The sequence below is a fragment of the Pelophylax lessonae genome (assembly GCF_965119305.1).
Source record: "Pelophylax lessonae genome assembly, chromosome: 3".
Taxonomy (NCBI): domain Eukaryota; kingdom Metazoa; phylum Chordata; class Amphibia; order Anura; family Ranidae; genus Pelophylax; species Pelophylax lessonae.
In genome coordinates, this window is record NC_138770.1 from 390,009,008 (window position 1) to 390,032,743 (window position 23,736).

Consider the following 23,736-nt stretch of genomic DNA (forward strand, 5'->3'; position numbering starts at 1 on the left):
TATTACCTTTTAGGGTCCATTAATGCCACAATGTATATGTTGAGCGAAGGTAAGTGCACGTGTGTTGCTATGCTGCATTGCGTTTTAGCACACATTTTACCCCTCACTTCCTAAGACATACAAAGGGTCTCGGGCACAGCGAGGGGGGCAAAACTTGTGCTGGCCTGCTCAGAACATTGCTGACACGTTACAATGCATTTCTTTGAAAAAAAGGAAGGCTTATTCTACTTTTTTCCCCACCGCAAACCTGTACATATCAGTGAAACGCACCACTGGGAACTGCTCCCCATCACAAACCTTATTTTTTACAAGACCTTGTGTTGACATGCGTTGAAAAAAAACTGCCAACACATCTGTTGTGAATTGATCCTTAGAAGTTTCTGAAGAAAAGGCCTCATGGTAGATGCCCCGGACGATGTCACATATGACGAAACCGGTAGGGCGGTACCGGATGCGACGCTGACTATGCTCCCTGGAACGCCGGCTGCATTGAATTCCTGCGGGACGCCGCAGTTTTACATTTTCTGCCTGGATTTTTTATATTGATGTAAGTGCAACTCTAATAAATGCTTTTCTTTACCATACTGGATTACGCTATGTATTTCCTTACTCTCCTCTCCCATGCATACTGATCTATATACGGTTGGAGCTGCTTGTGAGTCTGTCATTTAACCCCTGATTACCTGGAGGCAAAGACTAGAAAATTGATCTGCAAATAAGGCTTTTGTGGCCTGTCCATTAATTTGGGGGCCCACACCTTTTGGTAAGCAGCCATTTTTATCATTCCTCATGGGTGTCTTTTCCTCCTGCCTCACCATCTGTTGGGAATTCCATCTTTGGATATCAGCTGTCAGTTCATCGTCCACTCTGGGACCCACGTTTTTGAACTTTTTCTTATTGGACTTTTATTTGATGCACGTTATTTGATGCACGTTTTTGACACACTTTATGTCTTATTTTGCCTTTGTTTTTCATGTATTAATTTCACTTTATTATTTAAGATTAGCGCTACACGATTGTTTGATATATGCTCATGGTAGATTACCAGATTCACAGTGTCTCTGTCCCCACCCAGACTGGAGACTCACGGATTATACGTCATTAACAGACAATGCAGGAGGCCAGCTTCTAAATTTGAAACCCTTTGCAAGGCCGGCCATACACGGTTCAAATCTTAGCCGGTTCAGCAGGAACCAGCAAAGCTTAGAACCGTTAATGGGCAGGCTGAATGTACCAAGTTGATCATCTATAAACGTAGGTACAACCAGCCTGCCAGATTCTCTTGCAATTATCTCTAACTGCAGCTTTAGCCGCTAGGGATAGTCACGGTCTTTTCCCGCTGGGAGAAGACAATTGCTCAGCAGGAGGGATTCCCGCATCAACACGGTAAGTGTTGATGGGAAGAATTGTGCAAATTTCATGGTTGCAGGAAAGAAATTAGCACCGTCTTTGGCCTGCCTTAGGATAGATAGTGTTCAGATCTAGTTTACAGCTGATAATGAAGCACAGTACGGAAAGGGTGTCATTTGCAAAAAAAGTATTCTACAGGCCCCTCCCAAACATTACAAACTAGGGAGAGCTTGGCAGGATTTTTAAGCAAGTAAAAAAAAACACTTAAAAAGGCAACCATTTCTTTTTTCTTTTTTACGTTATGGTATGGTAATGGGAACATGTACATGTACCTGTCAGTTTCAAGTAAATTAGTTGCACTGAAGAATGATTCTTTATTAAATACTTATAGTGCAATAAATTGTATTTTTTTTTATACCTAGTAGTTATAGCTATAAAAAGAAAAAATTGCTAAATGAAAAGTAAACTTACCATGCATTTAATTATAATTTCTATGGTTATCTGCAGTTAAATCTCTGAGTTGAAGGTTCGAAATCTCTTCCTGATGTACAGCTTTTTAATTAATTGTTTTGTATTTTAGCTGGAGTTCTCTTTAAAGGAACACAGGCACCATTTGTTGCAGATGTGACAAAACCCAAAGAAAGAGTTCATATGCAAACCACAAAATAATTTGTTTCTACAAAAACAAATGTCAGTATTGTGACATTAAGAGCCGGTTCACACTATTATGACTTGCCAGGCGACTTGGTCAGCCTGGCAAGTCGCGCACCATCGGGTCCATTGAGTAGTACAGGACCGGTTCTAATAGGAGCGACAAGTCACTCCGACTTAGAAAAAGGGTCCTGTACTACATCGGGGCAACCTGGAGGCGACTTGCATAGACATTCATGTTATGAAGTCCGTGCAAGTCGCGCCGAAATCGCGGTGCACGTGACTTCACAGGTCGCCCCTGAAGTCGGAGCGACCTAATATGAACGGGGGCTTATAAAGAAGATCAGAAACAGAACACTAGAAGTTATCAGAAGGCACTATCCTGTCTGAACAAAGGGTAGAAGAATCCCAGCCATGCAGCCGCTTTGATCTCAGGTGCTGAGGCAATAGAGATGGATGATGCCATTCTGCAGATGCAATTAGGGATGTTGTTTGCACACCAAGATATTGTTGCATTATCCGTTTTATTTAGTCACAAAAAAATGCAACATTTTGGAGCACTCAGCCCTTCGCCAGGCAATTGTGACCTGTACCCAACTGAGGGGGCTCTACATGGCCCCCAAACAATGCAGATCATATTGTTACTGAATAAAAGCAGGTAATGAAGTCATATCGTAGTGTGCAGACAACATTCTTACGTGCTTGTTGTAGGCATTATTTAGAATATATGCAATAAACTTCTAATGTTTAAACAAACCAAAAATGAAATGATGTCTTACCGTAACACCTCCCATCCATTTTGGGTTTTCTGGAAACTCAGCACATAAAACATCCTTAGACTGGTCTGTTCCCAGGACATGATAATAGAGCTTCTGGTGCAGGTTGGTGGATGTTTCCGTACCTTTCCAAAATAATGGTAGGGAAATTGCAAAAGAACAGAAAAAAAAAAAAAAAAAACAGCATAGGTTAAGACGGCATGGAACTGCAATCAACACATTAAAAACAAACTCCATGGTTCACCCAAAAGCTTATTGCTTTAGGTTTAATCAGCCATCGCTGCCTAACCAATTGCCATCTGGATTCTGAAGTAATACTAAAACTTTTCACATATATGTAAAAATCTGCATTTTTCTTTTTTTAATTGCTTGAAAATTACTTAGTCTGAAGAAACCATTGTCAGCAGGACAGAAAACAAGGGTAAATCTCTCTAACAGAGCCCCACATAGCAGTATAAAAAGAAAAAAAAATGGGTTCTAATCCTGCTCAAAACTATCCAAAACTAAAATAAAATTTCTGGTCTGACACACTAAAAAAAAAAGCTGAATGCACCCAAACAAACTACATTATGTGATAAATCCATGTTGTAAATGGAACACTGTACACATATTCATATGTGCCATCTTATCTAAGAACTTGCCTGATGATCTAAAAAAGTATTTTTTGCAATATGGCATTCTTATTTTGTATTTATTTATTTCACAACAAAATTTTTATTTTTTTTTTAACTTAAGAAGTATTTTTTTATTCTGTCATTAACTAGAAAAAGATTGTCTTGTCTTAAGCTATTGTATGTGCCAAAGGGCATTAAAAAACTGGGGCTGTTTTTATTAAACCTGGTGCAGGCAACCAAATTGTGTCACTGATTACAGCAGCTATTAAACGGTCACTTTTAAAGATGAACTCCAGGCAGTATGAGCCACATACCCTCCGACATGTTTCACCCAATGGCTTTAGTCATAGAGGATTCTCCATTGGGTGAAACATGTCCGAGAAGTGGTCCTGGGGTAGGCCCTTGTGCTATAGCCATCGGCTGATTAAAGTTTTGTCAGTGTAGACATCAGTAAATTCTGCAGACAGGCACAGCACTTGCTTGGCCATCAGTGATATGCGACTTTTCCTTTGGACTATACTGAGCTGTGTTGAGGAGTGATGGAAAGGAAGCACTTTGAAGATTGGAGCAGTGCACTTTTTATCTCGCTGTAAAAAATGAACTGTAGGCAGGTATAAAAGACACAAATGAGCTCTGAAATAATGAATACATCATTAAAATTTACTTCCTAAATGCAAGCAGTTGAAGTACCAGAATTTAAAGTGGTTGTTAAGCCACTATGTAATGTTAACACCATCCCCTCTGTTAGATTACAAACTGTGTCCTAGAGCCTGTGGTTTATTAAAAAAAAAAAAAAAAAGCAGATTTCTACCTGTTTTCACAGCGCCTATCAGCGCTCACATGATTCCCAGCTCTCCCCATCTGATATCTGCAGCGGGCTTAGCCGAAACCTTCTTTTGACGTCAGCTGAGGAGGCGGATAGGAAAGGAGGAGAGAGCCGGAAGTCACGTGACAGCCGAGCGGCGCTGTGAAAACAGGTAGAAATCATCTTTTTTTTTTAATAAAGCACAGGCACTAGGATACAGATTGTAATCTGACAGAGGGAATGATGTAAACATAACAATTTTTTTAGCAGCTGGGAGGGGAGCAGAGCAGCACCAGTGAAAGCTGACAGGCGGGGAAGGAAGGGGAGGGGGGCAGGAGGACAGAGGGAGAAAGAGAGGGACAGTGCTGGGCTGCGGATGACAGAAACACGTACCCTGACCACGGTGTCAGGGCTCAGCAGCCATGATATTCTGTGGTCAGTGTACAGGGGAGGGGGGGGAGGGTAGAAGCTGGCAGGATCAGCCAGGTTTCTTTAGGTGTTACAGGGGACCAAATGACACAGCAAAAGCACTGTGCTGTTTAATTTGCTTTAAGGGAACAGGATCTGTTTTTTTTTTTTTTAGGGAAATGCTTTAATGTGGTACCAGCCTCTCTGAAATGTGAGAGAAAGAAATAGCACAAGAAGCCAATTAGTTCATGTGCGGACACTATCTCCCTTCACTATCCAGTCACAGGCTGGGATGGGTCAAGGACAAACTGAGCACAGAGGAAGTAGAAACACACAAAGGGATCCAGATAACATGAACAGTAGAGTGAATAATATATATATATATATATATATATATATATATATATATATATATATATATATATACACACATATACACACACGGTACATACAAGCCACATAGTGGTTCTAAAGGCATGACTTTTTGTTACCTTAATGCATTCCCTGCATTTAAAGTAAAAATGTCCCAGTAGTTGTAAAGGCCCCCCCTTCAAACCTCCCTATATACTTACCCGAGTCCTACCTCAGTCCAGCACTGTGCCCGTCAGCAGCGGAGCTGATCTCTGTTCCTCTCCTCAAGGGACACAGAGGCAGCAACAGGACCCATTGGCTCCTGGTGCGGTCAATAAATTCCTGCGAGGATGGAGCATGGGGCAGGGCAGAGCCGTGTAGTGTGTGTATATGGAAGAGTACCTGCACATGTGCCCCCATTGCACACAGCTTCCTATGGGGGCACACAAAGAAGAGGAGGAGCTGAGAGCACTGGCAGGAAACCCCAGAAAAGGAGATTTGGGGCCGCTCTGTGCAATACCATTTTACAGAGCTGGTAAGTATCCCATGTTTGATGGATGCTGCTCCTCCCACAGCTCAAACTCTTCAATGTATGGTCAATGGCGATCTTCCCAAGTTTAAGTCAATATATAAAAATAGGGCGTGTCTTAAGAAATGTACTAAAATATGGCAACCCTGGTTGGATGTCTCTGAATCATTTTGGGGTGAAGTCTTTTCCTCACAACTTACTTGATCAAGGTCTACTTCAATATAGCCTGTGGTCCTTTATGGGTAGCGGGCCTTGTTCGGGCAAGCTGTTTTACTTTACCTTCTATATTGGTTATTCTGGGGGAACATGGCACTGTTGTGGGAGGTCTTTAATAATAAGGTTTATCCAACTGTGCCATATGTCTGTGTATACTGGTTGTATTTACATACTTTGCTTTCTATCTATGGTGCCTTTGTATGTTGCTCTGTGTTTATGATAAAAACATCTAAATAAACATTAAAAAAAATTATATATAACATGTTAATTACTTTAGGAAATAATTAAGCCTTTACAACCACTTTAAGCCATAACCAAACTGTTGGTCATGGTAATGGGCAATGGCTTGTACCTGGTCAGTACTAGACTTTTTTTTTTCCATTCGGATACAGTTTTGCCGTGTGTACCATTGAGGAGCTTTTCCTTCACACACTATTCCATAGACAAAACAGGAAAATATAGGAAATCCCTCCTATGTGTCACCAGAACTAGTGTCCCCATTGGCAAATTATCCCTCTATTTCTGCTCTGGTGACAACCAAAAATGTCGGATATTTTTACTTTCAGGGATAAAAGTAAAGAAAACAAGTAGATGGGGGTACAGACAGCAAAAAAACCTGATAGCTGGCCCTTTCCCTCCCCACTCTATTAGAGCTGCATGAATATTCATTAAAAAATTGCGATCTCGATTCACCACCCCCTCTCATGATCTCAAAACGGCATGTCCTCGATTCTTACAGAGCCGTTCTCTGCTCACACAGTTGACAAAAAAAAAAAAAGAGCCTCCAGCAAATGTTTATCAACTTTGTTAATGCCTTGTACACACGCGTCGATAGTTGGCCGTGAATTTTCAGCCAACGTCCGATCGGCCGATTTTCGGCTTGTTAGTATGATGCTTCCGACAACCGACTCCGACTTTTCGGCCGAAAAAAAAATCTGGTGTGCAGGCTATAAAATTTTTGTTGGCCGTCAACACAACGGCCTATTTTCCGTCAGTCAGTACAGATTTCGGCAGACAAAAATCTGATGAGCAAGACTGGGCATGCTCAGAGAAGAAAAAACACACGGAAAGAAAACCAGCACATGACATCACTACTGAAGTAGATTTTTGTTGGCCAACAAAAGTCCAGTGCAAGTCTAGAGCACATTTCAACCAACACAACAACACTGGACAAAAGTCGGCCGATCGGTCGGCCGATAATCGTTGCGTGTGTACGAGGCATTAGGCTGCGAGAGAACTATAAACACAATGTTTTACAATGTATCATTTTATTCTTTTAGATCAAAGAAATGAACTTCTGTCTGTTAGAGCCCATTCACACTGCCACGACTTGTGAGGCGACTTGTGTGCCCTCAAGTCGCCCCAAGTCGCTTGGCATAGCAAAAGCAATGTTAATCAATGAGTGCCGTCTTAATTGGCATTACTGAAGTCGCTCGGACTTCTGAAAATGGTCCTGTACTACTTTGAAGCGACTTGTGATCCGACTTTCCATTAAAATGGTCCTGAACAAGAAAAAAAGATAATTTTTCTTATAATTATTAATAGAGCAGGGTAGTGGCTTCTCTCCACCTTGCCTTTTTTTTTTGCTGGCATTTATCGGGCATTTTTTGGGAGTATTTGGAGGCAGACATGACTTTTTTGGATTTAGTGTCTGGGGGGTCTAAAAAGTGTACCTGTGAAGTTTCAGCTCTGTAGCATGTCCAGAACCAGAAAAAAAAAAGATAATTTTTCTTATAATTATTAATAGAGCAGGGTAGTGGCTTCTCTCTACCTTGCCTTTTTTTTGCTGGCATTTATCGGGCATCTTTGGAGGCAGGCATGCCTCCAAAGACGCCCAAAAAATGCCCGATGAATGCCAGCAAAAAAAAAAAAAAAGGCAAGGTGGAGAGAAGCCACTACCCTGCTCTATTAATAATTAGAAGAAAAATTATCTTTTTTCTGGTTCTGGACATGCTACAGAGCTGAAACTTCACAGGTACACTTTTAGACCCCCCAGACACCAAATCCAAAGAAATCTCATATTTTTTTTTTTCCAATAATGTTTTCAATAATTGTCTCTCTATCAAAAACGACAATTTTTAAGAACTTTTTTTTGTGTGATTGAGCATGACGCAGAACCATCATATTCTGATTGGCCAAATACAAAGTCGTCTATCATACAAGTCGTGCTGAATACGCGCAAAGTCGCGCCAACAAGTCGCCCCTTATGAGGCGACTTAGAGGTCGCGGCAGTGTGAACCGGCTCTAAGTGAGGGCAGTTTAACCTCTTAATATAAACACAATGTTTTACAATGTATAATTTAATTTTTTTAGATCAAAGAAATTAACTTCTGTCTGTAAGTGAGGGCAGTTTAACCTCTTAAAGCCTTTTTCTGACACTTGTTGCTTACAAGTTAAAATCAGTATTTTTTGCTAGAAAATTACTTGGAACCCCCAAAAATGATGTCGATTTTTTTTAGCAGAGACCCTAGAGAATAAAATGCCGATCATTGCAATATTTTATGTTGCACTGTATTTGCGCAGAAGTCTTTCAAATGCAGTTTTTTTGGGATAAAATAAACTTTAATGAATTAAAAAAAAAAAAAAAAAAAAAAAAAAAAAAAAAAAAGGGAGGAAGAGGAAGAGTCAGAAGGATACATTTTCAAAAAAAAGGCTCACAAAGACATAAAACCATACAATTCAACTGTATAAGGGTACTCACCGTCACTTTTTCCCTCTTGTTCAGGATAACGGTTATAAAACATTCCAACACCATCATGGGTCCAAGACATGCAACTAAATTTTACTCTCTCCAGAACATCTGACAGTTCCTCTTGGTTGCAAACCTTTAAGAACTTGATTGTTACCCAGTCTGAGCCACTATTACTTAACCCATAGGCAAAATACTCCCCATCTTCTGTAAAAGCATAGCCTGGAAAAAAGCAAAACATCCTACTCAGCAAAAAGCTTCAATTCTCTAAATGTATCTGTACTATAAACCTAATTAAAATGCTTTTCTACTTGAATCAAGAAAAAGATAAATCTCCTAGCCAGTGGGATGTGTGGTTTTGGCTGTCTATTTGGTTACCTAGAGAATGGATGTTTTAAAAGAACAGCCCACATAGCTCCACATTTCGGATTAGCAGTTTAATGATGGGTAACATTAGCGCACAACAGCTTCATAAAGAAACTCCGTAAAATGTGTTTATGCTTTAAATGAACATTAATCAGAAAAGACAGCTTACCTCGCAGAGCAACCGTTCCATCTTCAGAAAATGTATTAGGATCCAAAAATACTCTTGGTTCATCATCTAGAGAATCCTGAACATACATTACTCTTTGATTCTGAAGCCCAGAATTGTAGAAATAGAAATACCTGATTGTTTGAAAACAAACAACATATGGAAAATGTTAGTGTGCATAGTGCAATATGAAAAAAAAAATTAACATAGAATAGGGTCCTTTCACACGAACGATCTGATCAGATCCGCCTGTCAGTTTTTCAGGCGGACCTGATCGGATGCCCCATGCATTCCTACGGGGCAGCGGATGTCAGCGGTGACATCTTCGCTGACACCCGCTTCCGTTCCGATCCCTGAAATCCAGACGGATGGAAACCCTATTTTCCATCCGTCCAGCGGATCGGACGAGAACAGACAGGCGACCCATTCTCATCCGATTCCCCTATAGAGAACAGCGGGGATCTGACAGCTCCATCTCCGCACACAGAGCGGAGACGGAGCTGCCATCCGCCTGCTCAGCAGGGATCGGCGGATCGATCCCCGCTGAGCAGAACAGAGTCCATCAGCGGATGCGGACCGTGTGAAAGGACCCTTATTATAGTATCTGTGGATTATTAGAGATGAATGTACATTAGTGATACAGTAGTAAACACGTCAAAACCTCTAAAAATGGATGAAGGGTCTGTTACACAAGAACTCCATCATAAGCTAGTAATTTCCATACTTTGTAGCTATACCAGTGAAAATAACACCTCTCATTGTAGGCAGAAACAGAAGAACAGAGTTGTATTGGGTAAATATTCTGAATCTAGTGTCAGCTAGCAGTGGCATATACCAGAGGTAATATGGTACAAGGATATGTATGGACATTTTAGAATGCTGGCAGTACAGGCAGTCCCCGGGTTACAAACAAGATAAGTTCTGTAGGTTTGTTCTTAAGTTGAATTTGTAAGTTGGAACAGGTACATTTTTTAAAATAGAACTCCAGTGAAATTATTTTTAAGTTTTTTTGGATAGCATAAGGAAGGGTTAAAACTAGAGGTGCACCAAATGGAAATTTTAGTTCCGAAACTGAAAATTCAGAATGCACTTGGCCGAAACCGACAGTTTAAAAAAAAAAAAAAAAAATTTATATATATATATATATATATATATATATATATATACATACACACACACACACAGTGCCTTGCGAAAGTATTCGCCCCCCTTGAACTTTTCGACCTTATGCCACATTTCAGGCTTCAAACAAAGATATAACACTGTTATTTTTGGTGAAGAATCAACAAGTGGGACACACTCATGAAGTGGAACGAAATTAATTGGATATTTCAAACTTTAACAAATAAAAATTGAAAAATTGGGCGTGCAAAATTATTCAGCCCCCTTAAGTTAATACTTTATAGCGCCACCTTTTGCTGCGATTACAGCTGTAAGTCACTTGGGGTATGTCTCTATCAGTTTTGCACATCGAGAGACTGAAATTTTTGCCCATTCCTCCTTGCAAAACAGCTCGAGCTCAGTGAGGTTGGATGGAGAGTGTTTGTGACCAGCAGTTTTCAGTTCTTTCCACAGATTCTCGATTGGATTCAGGTCTGGACTTTAACTTGGCCATTCTAACACCTGGATATGTTTATTTGTGAACCATTCCATTGTAGATTTTGCTTTATGTTTTGGATCATTGTCTTGTTGGAAGACAAATCTCCATCCCAGTCTCAGGTCTTTTGCAGACTCCCATCAGGTTTTCTTCCAGAATGGTCCTGTATTTGGCTCCATCCATCTTCCCATCAATTTTAACCATCTTCCCTGTCCCTGCTGAAGAAAAGCAGGCCCAAACCATGATGCTGCCACCACCATGTTGGACAGTGGGGATGGTGTGTTCAGGGTGATGAGCTGTGTTGCTTTTATGCCAAACATAACGTTTTGCATTGTTGCCAAAAAGTTCAATTTTGGTTTCATCTGACCAGAGCACCTTCTTCCACATGTTTGGTGTGTCTCCCAGGTGGCTTGTGGCAAACTTTAAACGACACTTTTTATGGATATCTTTAAGAAATGGCTTTCTTCTTGCCACTCTTCCATAAAGACCAGATTTGTGCAGTATACGACTGATTGTTGTCCTATGGACAGAGTCTCCCACCTCAGCTGTAGATCTCTGCAGTTCATCCAGAGTGATCATGGGCCTCTTGGCTGCATCTCTGATCAGTCTTCTCCTTGTAAGAGCTGAAAGTTTAGAGGGACGGCCAGGTCTTCGTAGATTTGCAGTGGTCTGATACTCCTTCCATTTCAATATTATTGCTTGCACAGTGCTCCTTGGGATGTTTAATGCTTGGGAAATCTTTTTGTATCCAAATCCGGCTTTAAACTTCTCCACGACAGTATCTCGGACCTGCCTGGTGTGTTCCTTGTTCTTCATGATGCTCTCTGCGCTTTAAACGTACCTCTGAGACTATCACAGTGCAGGTGCATTTATACGGAGACTTGATTACACACAGGTGGATTCTATTTATCATCATTAGTCATTTAGGTCAACATTGGATCATTCAGAGATCCTCACTGAACTTCTGGAGAGAGTTTGCTGCACTGAAAGTAAAGGGGCTGAATAATTTTGCACGCCCAATTTTTCAGTTTTTTATTTGTTAACAAAGTTTGAAATATCCAATAAATTTCGTTCCACTTCAGGATTGTGTCCCACTTGTTGATTCTTCACAAAAAATTACAGTTTTATATCTTTATGTTTGAAGCCTGAAATGTGGCAAAAGGTCGCAAAGTTCAAGGGGGCCGAATACTTTCGCAATTATATATATATCATTTATTTAAGAAAAAAAAAAATGATAAATGCACATATTTTTCCAGGAAGAAAACGTGCATGTAATATTTTTTCCCAAAAGAGCCTGCAAAGAATTGTTCAGCTCTCTGCCCTAACCTCATACGGCTTTCAGTTAGAACCTGCTAATCGGCTCACTCAAAGTCTACTGAGAACTAATAAGCCGTCTGCTGCAGTGACAGACAAGACATGCAGTTTATTTATTCACAGATCCATGTGAATAAGTGAGGCGGCTGTGTGGGTGGCCCTAGACAGCCAGGATGCGTTTAAATGTAACAGCGGCTGCAAGGAGGGTAGGGGTGAGGGGAAGCTTTAACAGGTTACAGATAACACCCTTACCCTTTAAAGTATATCTACTGATAAATTTAAAATTACTACTTTTTTTGCTGTGTCCTATTGGGCAGAACTCTCTACACTTTCTGTTCTGGAGAAAAAAAGAAATCCTCTAGCTGTTAGATTACTTGCATGCCAACGGTCGTTGCAAAGGAGTAACAAAACTGTAAGCCCCTGCCATGCTACTACCAGCCCACATTCCCTGTTAACATCTTTTTAAAGGGCCTGCCAAAAAAAAAAAAAAAAAAAAAAAAAGGGTCCATGCCAAAGAGCCACTATCCAATGTTGATGGGTAACAGTCTCCTCACTAACTCTGGTTCCTGAATGAGTGCAACCTACTTGTCTCACTATCAGAGTTAAGAGGTTGCTGTCACTATGAGTGAAATGTAGGGGATAAAAATAAAATCATTGGTTATAATCTCCCATTCTGGCTGGACGTCAGAAGACTTAACATGTCTGAAATAACACCTAGCGCACTCAAATCAGCAGCATTGGGGTGCATTGCCCAATGCAAGAACAAGGTAATCTGCCTTATGTCCTAAACCTAAAGCTTTAGTTCACACCAGAGCACTGTGTTGATGTGCACTGAAAAAAAAAAATAGAACATGTTGCAATTGTGTGTAGTGCAGTGAATTTCAACGTGTTGCAACGCTTCACAACATGCTGTAATTCATAAGAATATCTTTACTTACAAGTTAGGAAAACAAAGTAAACAAGTGAAATACATGCTGAGAACTCCCATGCCTTATGTATACAATAATGTACATGGTGTGGTGTGATTGAGCCTTTAAATTAAGTTACCAGTCACTGACAAACTAGGTGTACAAGAATATTGAATCTTCCAAAAAAAAAAAAAAAAATGAAGAAAAAAAAATAAATATAAATATAAAAAGGTCAGGTTTCTTTTTTGATGCACAAAGCAATCTTTTGTAAATCAAAGCCAGCATCAATCTTAACCACTTACCTACAGTGCACTTTCACCCCCTTCCTGCCCAGACCGATTTTCAGCTTTCAGCGCTCTCACACTTTGACTGAGAATTACTCAGTCATGCAACACTGTACCCATTCAAAAATTGTGTCCTTTTTTTCACACAAATAGAGCTTTCTTTTGATGGTATTTAATCACTACTGGGTTTTTTTTATTTTTTGTGCTATAAATAAAAAAAGACTGAAAATATTGTGAAAAAACGCATTTTTCTTTGTTTCTGTCATAAAATTTTGCAAATTAGTAATTTTTCTTCACAAATTTTGGCCAAAATTTATACTGCTACTTATCTTTGGTAAAAATAACCCAAGTAAGTGTATATTATTTGGTCTTTGTGAAAGTTATAGAGTCCACAAGCTATGGTGCGAATCATTGAAAATTGATCACACTTGATCACACCTGATGTACTGAAGGCTTATCTCATTTCTTGAGACACTAAAAAGTCAGGAAAGTACAAATACCCCCCAAATGACCCCTTTTTGGAAAGTAGACATTCCAAGGTATTTAATAAGGGGCATGGTGAGTTTTTTGAAGTTGTAATTTTTTCCCACAATGCTTTGCAAAATGAAGATTTTTTTTTTTTATTTTATTTTTTTTTACAAATTGCCGTATTAACAGGTTATTTCTCTCACACAGCACATGTATACTTGCAACTACACCCCAAAACACATTCTACTACTCCTTCTGAGTATGGCGATACCACATGTGTGAGACTTTTTCACAGCCTGGCCACATACAGAGGCCTAACATCCAACCAGCACCGTCCGGCATTCTAGGAGAACAAATTTCACATATAATTTCCTGACAACCTATCGTACTTTTGAAGGCCCTGGAGCACCAGGACAATGGAAACCCCTATAAAATGACCCCATTTTGGAAAGCAAACACCCCAACGTATAATTTTTGAGGCATAATGAGTCTTTTGAATATGTCATTTTTTCCACAAGTTTTTGGAAAATGTGGAAAGAAAATGAATACACATTTTTTTTTACACAAAGCTGTCCATTTATGCAATATTTCTAACACATAGCATGTACATAGCAAAAATTGCACCCCAAAATACATTCTGCTATTCCTCCTGAGTATGGCGATACCACATGTGTAACACTTTTTCACAGCCTGGCCACATACATAGGCCTAACATCCAAGTAGCGCTTTACACAAAGTTGTCCATTTATCCACTTTAAGACTGGGCCTATTTTTGACACTTGGTGTTTACAAGCTAAAATCATTTTTTTGCTAGAAAACTACTTGGAACCCCCAAACATTATATATTTTTTTTTAGCAGAGACCCTAGAGAATAAAATGGAGATCGTTGCAATATTTTTTATCACACCATATTTGCGCAGCAGTCTTCCAAATGCGATTTTTTTGAAAAAAAATCACTTTTTTGATCTAAAAAATAAGAAACCAGTAAATTTAGCAAATTTTTTTTCCATAATGTGAACGATAATGTTACGCCGAGTAATTAGATACCCAACATGTCATGCTTCAAAATTGCGCATGCTCACAGAATGGCGCCAAACATTGGTACTTAAAAATCCCCATAGGCAACATTTTAAAAATTTTTGCAGGTTACTAGCTTAGAGTTACAGAAGAGGTCTAGGGCTTAAATTATTGCTCTCGCTCTAACGATCGCGGCGATACCTCACATGTATGGTTTGAACACCGTTTACATATGTGGGCGGGACTTGCGTATGCGTTTGCTTCTGCGCGCGAGCTAACGGGGACAGGGCGCTTTAATTTTTTTTTTTTTTTTTTTCCTATTTATTTTATTTATTATTTTTTTATTTTTACACAGTTTAAAAAAAAAAAAATGTTTTGATAATTTTTATTCCTATTACAAGGAATGTAAACATCCCTTGTAATAGAAATAGGCATGACAGGTCCTCTTTATTGTGAGATCTGGGGTCAAAAAGACCTCACACCTCACAACTACACTAAAAAAGAAAAAAAAAAAAAAAAAATTGTTGAAAGAGGAAAAAAAAAAAAGCAAAAAAAAAAAGCGGCCCTTTAAACCGGTTGCTAGGCAACGTCTTTTGACGTAGCTCCGGTCCTCCAAGACCATAGAGTTGAGTGAGGGCCATCTTGCCCTCACTCGACTTCCTGTCTCTGAGGATCCGGGACCGGATAGTTTTACCCGCTGCCGGCGGGTCCGGTAAGCTGGGAAAACGTCTGGGACGCGGCAGGAGGGGGGGGGGGCACCTCTTCCCCTGCACCGTAAGGGTAATTCCGCGGCGAATCCGCCACTGGGACCACCCTTATCTGAAAGCCGACCGCCCGCCGTTTCAAAAAATACCGGGGTTATGGGGGCTATCTTCTGCCATAACCCCAGTATTTAGCTTTTAATGGCCGACGCATATAGTCGTTAGGCGGTCAGTAAGTGATTGCATGTATATGGCAAACAGGTGACGATGACTGATGGGGTGACAGGTGACGATGACTGATTGGGTGACAGGTGACGATGACGGATGGGGTGACAGGTGATGATGACTGATGGGGTGACAGGTGACGATGATTGATGAGGTGACAGATGACAATCACTGACCGGGTGACATGTGACGATGATTGATGGGGTGACAAGTGACGATCACTGATGGGGTGTCAAGTGACGATGATTGATAGGGTGACAGATGACGGTGTCTGATGGGGTGACAGGTGACGATGACTGATGGGGTGACAGGTGACGGTGATTGATGGGGTGACAGGTGACGGGCGATGGTCACTGATGGGTGACAGGTGACGGGCGATGGTGCACGGCGGTACTGATGGCAGTCTCTGGTGACCGGTGAACTTTAGGCTACATTCACATGTGAGCGTAGCGATCGCGGGCAGAATCACTGCGATTCTGCCCGCGATCCAGAAATCATTGCAAATGGCGGGACGCCTGTGCGTTGCCCGCTGTGCGATGTTGCTGCGATTTCCGCCTGCCGAATCGCGGTAACATCACGCAAACAACGCATGACGCCCCAAAGAAACTCTTGTACTTTTTTGGGCGTCATGCGATGTTTGCGCGGTTACTGCGATTCGGCAGGCGGAAATGGCGGCAACATCGCACAGCGTTTGGGGTGCTATTGCAAATCACGGGCAACGCACAGGCGTCCCGCAATTTGCAATGATTTCCGGATCGCGGGCAGAATCGCGGTGATTTTGCCCGCGATCGCTGCGCTCACATGTGAACGTTATGGGTGTCAATTTCTGGGCACTGATGAGGTGACTGTTGGGTGACAGGTGACATTGGGGGGGGGCTGGGGACTGTGTGGGGACCTTTATTACTGTGATTTTAGTGTGATTTTACTTTTTACATGTGTACAGAGCAGTAACTCACTATTTCTAGCTCTTCTCCCCTCATACTGGAAACTGTATGAGGAGAGAAGAGCTAGTAACAGTCAGTTACTGCTCTGTGTTTACATTTTGTGATCGGCTGTGAATGGATTCACAGCCGATCACTTAGTAAACAGTCACTGTCAGTGACTGTTTACTACCGCCGGTGACAGCTGTGTTCCTACGGAACACAGTGCCACCGACATGACCGCGCTGCGCGCTCCCGATCGCGCATGCGCGGTCATCTCCCGGCCGCCTCCATTGTGATCGGCTGTGTCATTGGAACACAGCCGATCACGTGGGAAACAGCCATGCCTATTGGCTGTTTCCCCCCTGCCGGTGACCGGCTGTGTCCCGGGGACACACCGACACCGGCAGTGCACGGCGGCGCGCCCGCGATCGCGCGCCTGCCGTGCTTGAATGGGCGGACGTCATATGACGTCCGCCCAGGATAATAGCCGCACCGTCCCGCCGTCATATGACGGCGGGCGGGCGGTAAGTGGTTAAAGAAAACCTAGACTGTTGTAAAACAATTTAAACTACAGCTGGGGTAGGCGTTAGGAGATCATATCTTACGGTTAGAACTTGCCTCCCTAGATACTCCCCAAATGCCTATAAATGCCAATTTTCTGATGGCCAGTATATGCATACATATGGCTACTCCCTTACCCTGTAAATAAGGCAATACTTAGGTGTTTAAGCACTGCATTGGGAGATGTTGGAGGGGAAATACCTTTTATCCTTATAACTAGAAGCCAATCTTCATTAAGGGTCCTAGCAGCTTCCTGGGAAGGCAAATGTTTACATAAGGATATGACTTGGGAGCTTATAATGCCCGCTATTCTCAAGCGGCCTTAGGCTCGGTTCACATATATGCGATGCAGGAACCCTGCAAATCCACTGCGGGTTCCCGCATCGCATTCAAATTGCAGGCAGTTCACACTGCCATATGCGAATCGCTAGGGGTGTCATTACATGGTTAACGACACCCTCAGATCAGTTCGCAGATCGCAGTGCGAACTGACAGTTTGGACATGAATCAGATTGCATAGGTGTGAACCACCATGCGATGCGATTCTGCTGCGGACCCAAAAAAGGGTCCTGTGCGTGTTCTGTCCGAATCAGATGCGAATTTAGCCATACAATCTGGATGGCTGAATTTGTATCACACAGACATCACAGGTGATTTTCAGAACAGTGCGCTCCGAATCACATGTCTGTCATCGCTATAGTGTGAACCGGGGCTTAGGCTTAGTTCACACGTTCGTGTTGAGAAAATGTGTGTGTTACGGCAACACATACCATTTGCGATACAGCACTATTCATTCTGAATGGAATGAAAATCTCACCTTGCTGATGAATGTGCATTACAGTGTGCTGCCAGAAAAGATTCATTTCATGCTTTCTAGGAAATGTAGGTACGTTTCAAATCCATCTACTCTGAATGGCCTGCCTAATGCAGCACATGTGAATATGCATTAACGCAATGCAACCTAGCGAAAAAAGTGTCAACCTAGCCTAAGATAACATTGTTCTCCTACAGCATGTCAACTTTAATATGTCTGAAATATGCAAGACTGGATAATCCTAACAGCACATGTATGCCAACATCTGCATTAATGCTTTTGGTACCTTTTTCCTTTCTTGAAATGGCAGCTATACTTGGGATAGTCATAGAGTTCCGTCATCCGATCCTTAAATAGCTTTCGAACTGGACATTGCTCAAGAAAAGGCATTGTCAATTTATTCTGAGCTTCAACAAATGCCTGAACAGAGAAAAAGTAGAATTAAATTTTTGCATCACAATGCCTAGACCCATTTTCTGCTGCACCACTTCCATCATTATATTCTCACATTTTAATATGTAGTGAACAATGCCAGAAAACAGTGAGTAATCTCAGCCGGTTCAGCAGGAACTGGCAGAGATTCAAACCAGTAATGAGAAGGCTAAATATACTAAGCTGATCAATCGATCGATCTATAAACTTGGGTACAACCCAGCCTGTCCGATTCCCTTGCGATTATTGCTAGCGGCTCCTGTAGCCATCAGCATTAATCACTGTCTTCTCTTGGCAAAGACTGCTTCCCCGGCCCGCATCGGGAGCAGACAATTGCTCGCTTGGAGGGATTCCCGTTAGCACTGTCTGTGTTGATGAGAGAATCGTGCAAATTTCTTTCCTGCAACTTGTGGTTTCAGAAAATAACCGTGTATTGCGTGCCTAAGCAAACAATCCTGCAAGTACAGACTGCTGTGGAATGCACATAAAAAACGAATTACCAACAAGAGTAATTCTTCACTCATCACTAATATTCCCAACTTAAAGTAATTGTAAAGTCTTGTTTTTTTTTAAAGTTAAAAATAACAAACGTTATACTTACCTGCTCTGTGAAGTGGATTTGCACAAAGCAGCCCAGATCCTCCTCTTCTCGAGTCCCTCTTCCATGCTCCTGGCCCCTCCCTCCTGAGTGCCCCCACAGCAAGCAGATTGCTATGGGGGCACCCGAGCCGAGCCACAGCTCCGTGTGTCCAATAAGACACAAAGCTGCAGTCCAACCTTGCACCCTTTCTCTCCTGATTAGCTGACTGACTTTGATTGACAGCAGCGGGAGCCAATGGCGCTGGGCTGCTGTCTCAGCCAATGAGGAGGGGAGTCCCAGGCAGCCGAGACACTCCTACATCTCTTGATCTAGATGGGGCTCAGGAAAGTATTAGGGGGGCTGCAGCACACAAAAGACTTTTTATCTTAACTCCTTTACAACCACCTGTCGCAGATGTACTGTGGCACGAAGCCGCTCCTGGGCCAATCGCCGTACATGTCAGTGGGGAAGCCGATGCGTGTGTCAGGCGGCTCCGATTGCTAGGGTGACACTTAACCCCTTGATGACCCACAGGGTTAACCCCTTTTCTGCCAATGGAATTGTTACAGTAACAGTGCATATTTTTAGCACTGATTACTGTAGTAATGTCACTGGTGCCCCCAAAAGTGTCAAAAATGTCAGTTAGGGGTCCAATCTGTCTGCCGCAATGTCGCAGTCCCACAAGAAAAAAAAAAAACACACACACACACACACACAATAAAAATGACAAATCTTTCCCGTAGTTAGCAGATGCAATAACCTTTGCGCAAACCAATCAAAATACGCTTATTGCGATTTTTTTTTTTACCAAAAAATATGTAGCAGAAAACAAATTGGCCTAAACTGTTAAACATTTTTGATTTTTTTTTTTGGGAATGTCATATAGCAGAATGTGAAAAATATTGTGGTTTTTTTTTTTTCAAAATTGTCGCTCTTTTTTTGTTTATAGCGCAAAAAGTAAAAATCGCACAGGTGATCAAATACCACCAAAAGAAAGCTCTATTTGTGGGAAAAAAGGATGTAAATTTCGTTTGGGGACAGCATCGCATGACCGTGCAATTGTCCGTTAAAGTAACGCAGTGCCGAATCGCAAAATAGGGCCTGGTCAGGAAGGGGGTAAAATCTTCCGGGGCTGAAGTGGTTAATGCATAGAATGCATTAAGATAAAAAAACATCTGACTTTACATCCACTTTAAAGTGGTTCTAAAGGCTGAACTTTATTTACCTTCATGCATTCTTTGCATGAACTTAAAAAACCTTCAGTATGCAGCCCCGCAAAACTTACCGGAGCCCAATCGTGATCCAGCGATGTGCACGAGAGCACCTGCACTCTCGGGTCTCTGCCTCCTCATTGGCTCAGATACAGCAGCAGGAGAAATTGGCTCCCGCTGCTGTCAATCACAGCCAGTGAGAAGGAAGCAAGGACAGGGCTTTGGAGCAAGCACGCACGAGTGCCCCATAGCAAGCGGCTTGCTATGAGGACACTTGGAGAAGAAGAGAAACCAGGAGTGCTGGCGGGGGATGCGAGAAGAGGATCAGGGCTGCTCGGTGCAAAACCATTTCACAGAGCAGGTAAGTAGAACATGTTTATTTATTTTTTAAATGTACCTTTAATATGACTTTAAAGAAGACCTAAATCAAGTAATCATCTCCTGCTCTCCTAGTTTCCTAAAAATTCATATAGGGTAAAAAAAAAGCTGCTCAAAAATTACCTACTGTATGTTAATGAAAAATGTACTGCAAGGTACCACGATGGTACCGGCCCCTTATGTCAGTTGGGGGGGGGGGGGGGCTACCTTTAGGAGGAACCAGCTAAGCAGCAGCTTTACCTAGAAGTTTCCCAAACCCCTTCTACTGAGATTGCATGGCCAGGCAGCTTATTTTGCAATACAGGTAAGTAGTTAGGAGCTTATTTTATAAGCTCTGCCTTGGAGTGGGGCAGACAAGAGGCACAGAGTGTGATTTCTCTATATTCCCATTTTACAGTGACTCTGTCCCATGTAAAACAAAATTTGTGTTGTAGAGCACATTGAGAAACTACAAAAAAATAAATCACGTTTACTTTTTAAAATGGTATTTAAACAAAAATGTAACATAGAGCAGCTTACTAATCCTTAGATGTGGTGGCTGCATTTGTTTTCTTTTTTAGGCTTTATTTTCCTTTATTTCCCTTGGTGATGCGGCCAGTAACACACTTCCTTTCTTAGGGTGTCTCCACTCTGGGTGAAGGAGCAACAGAGACACCTTTGGACAGCAGCATTGTCAGTCTTGGGGTGGGTAGTGTTAGACCAGCAGATTTAGAAGGATTTGACTAACAAATTGAACTCTAAACAACACTTTATAGGCAGTTACAGCACACTTTTTTTTCTCCTTTTGTGATAGGTTTTACATAAATAAAATGATCACTGTAAGTACCCCGTCAGTGGTAAATGATTTGTCCCAACTATCTAACTGCTAATTTGTCTAAACAGCTTGGTTTGTTAAAGTAAGTTGTAATATAACAGACTTACTGGTTGTTTCACCAGGTGAAAATAAGGTTACATTCACACCTGAGCGTAGCGTTTTCATGCGTTTTTTACTGCGATTTTTACCGCGATTTACAGGCGTTTTTTGTGCAGGCGTTTTTAGATTGAATAGAAACCAATGGAAAACGCCTGTAATCTGCCCAAAAAGAAGCTCATGTACTTTTTTGAGCGTTGGGCGTTTTGCTTACAGCGTCAAAACGCTCAGATGTGAACAGGGGCCATTGAAATGAATAGCATTTGTCTTGTTGGGCGTTTTGAGAGCTGATCCTAGTGCAGAAAAACTCCCCAAAAACGCCTACATGTGAACGGAGCCTTAAGGTAAAGCCTAGAAAAGAAAACAAATGCAGCGACCACATCTAGAGAATTGGTAAGCTGCAATTTATTTATTTTTGGGGGGTTTATTACTGTAGTGGCAGACATAATAGAGAAAATGTGTGGTTAAGTTTTTTTTTTTGTATCACATTTATAGGAAACCTGAACGTTAGTACCACTTAGTGCTGTCCAGACACAAGCAGCCACAGCAGCTTTCAGCTTCTCATAGATGTTTACAGGCTGCCGGCAGCAGTGCTGGATGGTGCGCCTGTGCTTTCTGCCCACATGAAAACACTAAAATCTCATGCACAGGGGCTAAACATCCAAAGTGTATGAGGACGTCAGTCTGCAGGAACCGGCGTCAAGTGCAAAGCTTGTACTGGGCTCTATTATAATGCTGGCAACACACTACATGAAAAATCATTCAAACAAATTTTCGAAAAACGAACACTCGACCGTGAGAGCAAACAATTTTGCCATCATGTAATGACCAATAAATCATTCAATGGACATAAATGAATCCGTTTTTTGTTCAGCTTTCATATATACCTAGTACAAACCGTTTGGACAAGAAACCCATTAACCTTTCAATTTAATGTTCGTTCAGCAGAAAATTTTCAAACTTGTCCTTCGTTTTTTTGGCTCAAAAACGTCACAACCGATTACCGACGCGTGCCCATTAACTGGTCAAAAAACGAACAAACTGTCTAAATGGCAGATTTTCAAACTATTTTTTGTCTAGTGTATGGGCACTATTAGATGAGGTCTGCATACACTACACACAGTGAAACATGGATGCATCCTGTAATAAATGTATATTTTATACAATTTAACTTTATAAAGTTGAATAAGCTGATACACAATATAAACTTGACCAAAAACCACTTTGGTATTTCGTTAAACAGATATTCACCTTTGTCTGTTCACTGTCGGGATCCTCAAGCCACCTGTATGGATCAGCAACCTTTACACCATGGTAGTCATCAACCTTTAATACAGAATAAAAGATACTCAACAGGTTGTTTTGGACAAAAACACGTTCATTTATATCAGAGAGGTCAATAAATGTATTTTATGTGAAGAATGTAAAAAAATGGACCAATCATTTTACTTATGTTGCAGGTTGAACTGGACACCATATTTTAAACCGCCCACCTCCACCCACTGAGCAGAAATAAGCTTTTTTTTTCTGTTTTTTAACAATTTTGTAAAATTGAACTGGGTGGCTTTAGAGCCGCCTGATCACATTTATGGGGCTCTCCCCACTGCACCAACCTAGCCCAATGATGACTGGGATCACAATAAGCAAACAATGGCAGAATGGTGAATGCAAGAATTTTAAAGGGGGAACCATTCCCTGATATCCTCTGCAATGTGTGAACCTGGAAGCGCCCAGCTCTGAGCACATCTAGGTTTAAAGCGGTCACAATTCCATCAGCTGATTAAAGGCTAACTTTATTCTTAATTCTCTGCAGATTCCTGATAAAAAAGAGAAAAACAACCTCTGACTATAACAACAGACCATTGATGCCTTCATAAAGAGTACATGTCACCTGCCAAATGCTATCACATATGAGGATATAAAATAGAAAAAAAAAAAAAAATGTGCATACAGGTGTTGTACATATATGTAAACAGAGATTATACAACACATATTGGGGTTGATTTACTAAAGGCAAATAGACTGCACTTTACAAGTGCAGCTGCACTTTGCAAGGATATTTGCTCCAGAGCTCAGTAAATGAGGGGAAGCTTCACTTTGCAAAGAATACCCACCACATGCAAGGTAAATTAAAAAAACAACATTTTTTGCTTGCACATGATTGGATAATGCAAGTCAGCAGAGCTTTACCACATATACTAAGCTCTAAAGCAAATACCCTTGCACAGTGCAACTGAACTGAAGTCTATTTGCCTTTATCAACCCCATATTGGGTATCTCCACTCACTTCAAAGTGAGAAAAACAATTCTAGGTCCTTAATTTACAGTTAAAGAGGAGGTTCACTCAAAAAAAAAAAAAAAAAAAAAAAAAAAATCAAATCCTGTAGCTATTGACTTTTAATAAAAAGGACACTTACCTGTGCAGGGATCCAGCACCATCCTCACCCGGGCTAGTTCTTGGCTAACCTTGGGTTTCCCGGTGCAAACATCAT

At 41.3% G+C, this 23,736-nt stretch overlaps 1 protein-coding gene across 1 annotated transcript in view; it reads right to left on the bottom strand.

Annotated features, from left to right (window-relative positions):
• Positions 1-23,736, bottom strand: part of PREP (prolyl endopeptidase) — a 247,088-nt gene that overhangs the window by 214,943 nt on the left and 8,409 nt on the right. Inside the window, exons 2-6 of the mRNA XM_082252271.1 lie at positions 22,496-22,570; positions 18,020-18,153; positions 8,925-9,055; positions 8,402-8,611; positions 2,781-2,902 (exon numbers count right to left, since the gene is read on the bottom strand). Coding sequence (XP_082108397.1) covers positions 2,781-2,902; positions 8,402-8,611; positions 8,925-9,055; positions 18,020-18,153; positions 22,496-22,570 — 672 coding nt within the window. The remainder of the gene's footprint in view (positions 1-2,780; positions 2,903-8,401; positions 8,612-8,924; positions 9,056-18,019; positions 18,154-22,495; positions 22,571-23,736) is intronic.